We start from the raw sequence: 4,481 nt of genomic DNA, 5'->3' as shown, positions 1-4,481 counted from the left end.
AAATCAAAAGATCAGCTGGGCGTGGTAGCACATGCCTGTAATTCCGGCTACTCGGAAGGCTGAGGCGGAAGGATCGCCGGAGCCCAGCAGGTCGAGGCTGCGGTGGCCGGGAGCGGCCACTGCACTCCAGTCTGGGTGACAGAGTGAGACTCCAACTCAAAAAAAAAAAAAAAAAAAAAAATCTGTGTACTTTCTTACAGTTTCTAGTTCAAGAGTATCAAGTATGTCTTCTATATCTTGGAACTTAGTAAGCATATTCATTTTAAAGTCTGCGTTGGGTAATTCCAAAATGTGAAGTGTTTTTGAAGGTCTGTTTCTATGTGAATTTTTTGTTTGTTTTACTGTTTTGTTTTGTGTTGTTTTTGCTTGTAGTTTCTTATTTCCTTTTGTATATGACTATCTTTGTGTTTTGGTCATTATATATATGTACACACACATATATATGTACATAAACATTCACTTTTTTTTTTTGACTCACAGTCTTGCTCTGCCCCCCAAGCTGGAGTGCAGCGGCATGATCATGGCTACTTGCAGACTTGACATGCTGAGCTCAGGCGATCCTTCCACCTCAGCCTCTAGAGTAGATGGTACTATAGGCATGTGCCCACTCTTGGCTAGTTTTTAATTTATTGTAGAGACAAGGTCTTGCCAAGTTGCCAAGGCTGGTCTTGAACCCCTGCACTTAGTTAATCTCACCTCAGCCTCCCAAAGTGCTGGGATTATGGGTGGGAGCCACTGCACCTGGCTGGTCATTATGTTTTTAAAAGATATTTGTGTGGTTGGTTTGAAGCTTAAATTATGGTCTCTGCAGAAGTGATTTTAGACTTTCTTTATTAGGCATCTAGAGGTACTAGGTATCTGGAATTAGTGTAATACAAATTTGACACTTGAGGTTTTCTGGACTACCTGGGTGTCATAAGGTTGGGTTCATACTTGAGTCTATATAACTCTTTGGTGGTATCCACGTAAAGTTGTTGAGGGAAGTAATCAGTAAACAGTTTATTTTTGCTACATAAGTTTTACTGTAAAGGCAACTTTGAGGGCTGGGCTTAACTTTTGGGGTTCTTGCCTTATTTAGATTTTGCTTCTCTATTTTGTTAACTTTGCATTGTTCTTTTAAGATATTTATTATATTTTGCTGATATTTTATAATTTTTCATTAGAAGGCTCATCTTATTTATGTAGCCTGCCATAAATGCAGCAGATTTTCCTGTTAGCTTGCATTTGCTTCTGTCTTAATGTCTGTTCACTTTTTATAGGTTCTTCATGAAACATTTCCTCAACACACATTCCTCATGAATGGCCTCATTCAAGGTGTAAAGGTAAGAGCCATTTTTTGTATAATTTATTATGAACCAAAGCCAAGAATCCTCATTAGTTTAACTCAGGGGTTTTAAGTAGAAATTAAGGAAATAATTACTATTTGTTCTGGAGACTGAAATCTAAGTTGTTACCTGGATTCCCAAAGTCAGAATAAAATATAGCACAAAAACATAAAATATAGAATTTATTAGAAAAAGCAATGTGAATACTTTATAGACTCACTTCATTTTTATTAATATGTACACAGCAGTTTATAAAGGGTTTAATTATTATGTAAACTTTTAACTGCTCTGCCTGTCAGTGGGAAAAAGTGGGCAGTTGCTACCGTCTTCTTTTTAGGTAGGCTTTGAGACCGAGGGAGAAGAAAGCATCAAGATTTAGTGGGCTATTCAGTCTTTTAGCCAGACTGATGCTGTAGCCATGTATTTCTGAGATCCCAAACACTTGATTTAGTCAGGATTAACTTATTATTTCAGTTTTAATATGATACATAGGAGAAAAGCTTTCACATAGGGCATTAAAATGTAACAGTATGTTTCAGTCACACTTTATAGAAATGTATATGGGTATAGGCTCTAACTTGTGCTCCCCAGTTTAGAAAATGTCAGTCTGTGTATAATTATACTTTGTGCTGAACAACATACTTAAAATTAGAATTATGCCTTAGTAATATGCTAAATTCAGCCTTAGTAATTTGTTGTTTTCACAACTTTGAGCAACATTAATTGTAACGAAATTTTATTTATTCTTTGCCTATTTTTTAAAAGATTTGAAGATTTTCATAATGATAACATATATTAAATAGAGCAATTTAAATAAAGGGTGAGACAAAACCTTTTAATATTGAGAGGAAGAGGAATATTGTTGAGACTCTGGTATAAGCATTGTTTGAATACTTGTTTATGAGCAGTGTAGATAAAAAGAAAAACTAAATGAGAGAGAACATTGATAAAGACATAGCATGTAAGTTTATCATTACAGTAGATTCTCAGGGAAGTTACTCTAAGATCTTTTGTCTTGTGAAGAAGCTGATAAGATGTGTTTTAGTCTGGTTCTACAAAATAAAACTGGCTAAGTCTATACTTTAAAGATCAGCAGCATGCTATGCTTTCACCAAAGTAAATCATCAACTTAATTCTAGAAAATACTCTTTAGAAGTGTCTGTTCATGTCCTTTGCCTACTTTTTAGTGGGATTATAAGTGTTTCTCTCTTTCTGTCGATTCATTTGAGTTCTTTGTAGATTCTGAATGCAAGTCCTTTGTTGGGAGCATTGTTTGCAGATATATCTCTCATTCTGTACGTTGTTTGTTAACTTGGTTGATGATTTCTTTTGTTGTGCAGAAGCTCTTTAGTTTGATTAGGTCACACTTGTCAATTTTGTTTTTTGCTTTTCCTTTTGAGGTCTTGGTCCTGAATTCACTGCTTATTATTAGACTTAAGACCAGAAGAGTTTTTCCTAAGCTTTCTTCTAATTTGAGGTCTTATGTTAATTGCTAGTCCATCTTGAATTAATGTTTGTATATAGTGAGAGAAAGTGGTCCAGCTTTATTCTTCTACATATGGTTAGCCAGTTTCCCCAGCATCATTTGTTAAATAGGATTTCCTTTCTCCAGTTTTTGTTTTTACCAGCTTTGTCAAAGATGAGATGGTTGTATGACAGTGGTTTTATTTATTTCTGGATTCTCAGTTATGTTCCATTGGTCTGTGTGTCTGTTTTTGTAGGAGTAACATGCTGTTTTGGATACTGTTCACTTACAAAGTTTGTAAGTCTGACAATGTGATGCCTCCAACTTTGTTCTTTTTGCTTCAGATTGTTTTGGCTATTGGGGCTCTCTTTTGCTTCCATAAAACTAAAGTATTGTTTTTTCTAGATCTGTGAAAAATGATGCTAGTAATTTGATTGGGTCTGAATTGAATCTGTAAATTGATTTCGTCAGTATGGACATTTTGTATAATATTGATTCTTCCAATTCTTGAGTATGGAATGTTTTTCCATTTTTTTATGTCATCTCTGACCTCTTTCAGCAGTGTATTGTAGTTCACATCGTAGAGGTCTTTTACCTCTTTGGTTAGAGATATTCGGAGGTATTTTTTTGTGTGTGGCTATTATAAATGGGATTGTGTTCTTGATTTGGTTCTCAGCTTCAGTGGTGTTGGTGTATAGAAATGCAGCTGATTTTTGAGCATTGATTTTGTAACCCGAGTCTTTACTCAAGTTACTTATGAGGGCTATCAGTGTTTTGGTGGAATCCTTAGGGTTTGTTAGGTATAGAATCATATCATCTGTGAACAGAGATAATTAGCTTCCTGTTTACCTGTTTGGATACCTTTTATTTCTTTCTTTTGTCTGCTTGCTCTGGCTAGGACTTCTAGGACTATGTTGAGTAGGAGTTGTAAAAGTGGGCATCTTTGTCTTGTTTCAGTTCTTAAGGCGACTGCTTCCAACTTCTGCCCATTGAGTATGATATTGGCTATGACTTGTCCTAGAATGTTGAGGAGGGTTTTTATCATGAAGGGATGTCGGATTTTATGAAATTTTTTTTCTGCTTTTACTTTTGTTTATGTGGTGATTTATATTTATTAATTTGCATTTGTTGAAACAACCTTGCATCCTGGGAATAAATACCACCTCATCATAATGGATATATATAATTTTTAATGTACTGCTAGATGCACTTTGCTATGATTTTGCTGAGAATTTTTGCATCTGTGTTCATCAGAGAAATTGGCCTGTAGTTTTTTTCCTTAGTTGTGTCTTTGCCATTCTTCGGCATCAGGATTGTGCTGGCTTCGCAGAATGAGTTAGGAAGGAGTCCCTTCTGCTCAACTGTTTGCAAGAATCACAGCAGTTTTGGGACCAGGTCATGCTTGTCTGTCTGGTAGTATTCGGCTGTGAGACCATCAGATCCCAGACTTTTTTGGTGGGTTTTTTATTACTGGTTCAATCTTGTGGCTTGTTATTGGTCTGTTCAGGATTTCAGTTTCTTCCTGTTTCAATTTTGGGAGGTTGTGTGATTTATCCTTTTCCTCTAGATTTTCAAATTTGCATGCATATAGATATTTAAAGTAATCTCTGATAATCTTTTATGTTCCTTTTGGGTTGGTTATAATGTTGCCGTTTTTGTTTTCTGAATGTGTTTATTTGGACTTTCTCTTC

The 4,481-nt window shown here is 35.5% G+C and overlaps 1 protein-coding gene across 3 annotated transcripts in view; it reads left to right on the top strand.

Annotated features, from left to right (window-relative positions):
* Window positions 1-4,481, top strand: part of MFSD14B (major facilitator superfamily domain containing 14B) — a 55,612-nt gene that overhangs the window by 24,863 nt on the left and 26,268 nt on the right. For all 3 annotated transcript variants that reach the window (XM_021711017.1, XM_008055290.1, XM_021711016.1), the window contains exon 2: window positions 1,260-1,322. In XM_021711017.1, coding sequence (XP_021566692.1) covers window positions 1,260-1,322 — 63 coding nt within the window. The remainder of the gene's footprint in view (window positions 1-1,259; window positions 1,323-4,481) is intronic.

The sequence above is a fragment of the Carlito syrichta genome, unplaced genomic scaffold, assembly GCF_000164805.1.
Source record: "Carlito syrichta isolate Samal-C Ts95f unplaced genomic scaffold, Tarsius_syrichta-2.0.1 Scaffold301813, whole genome shotgun sequence".
NCBI classification, from domain to species: domain Eukaryota; kingdom Metazoa; phylum Chordata; class Mammalia; order Primates; family Tarsiidae; genus Carlito; species Carlito syrichta.
The sequence above is the reverse complement of the archived record's forward strand: the minus strand, read 5'-3'. Positions and strand labels throughout refer to the sequence as shown.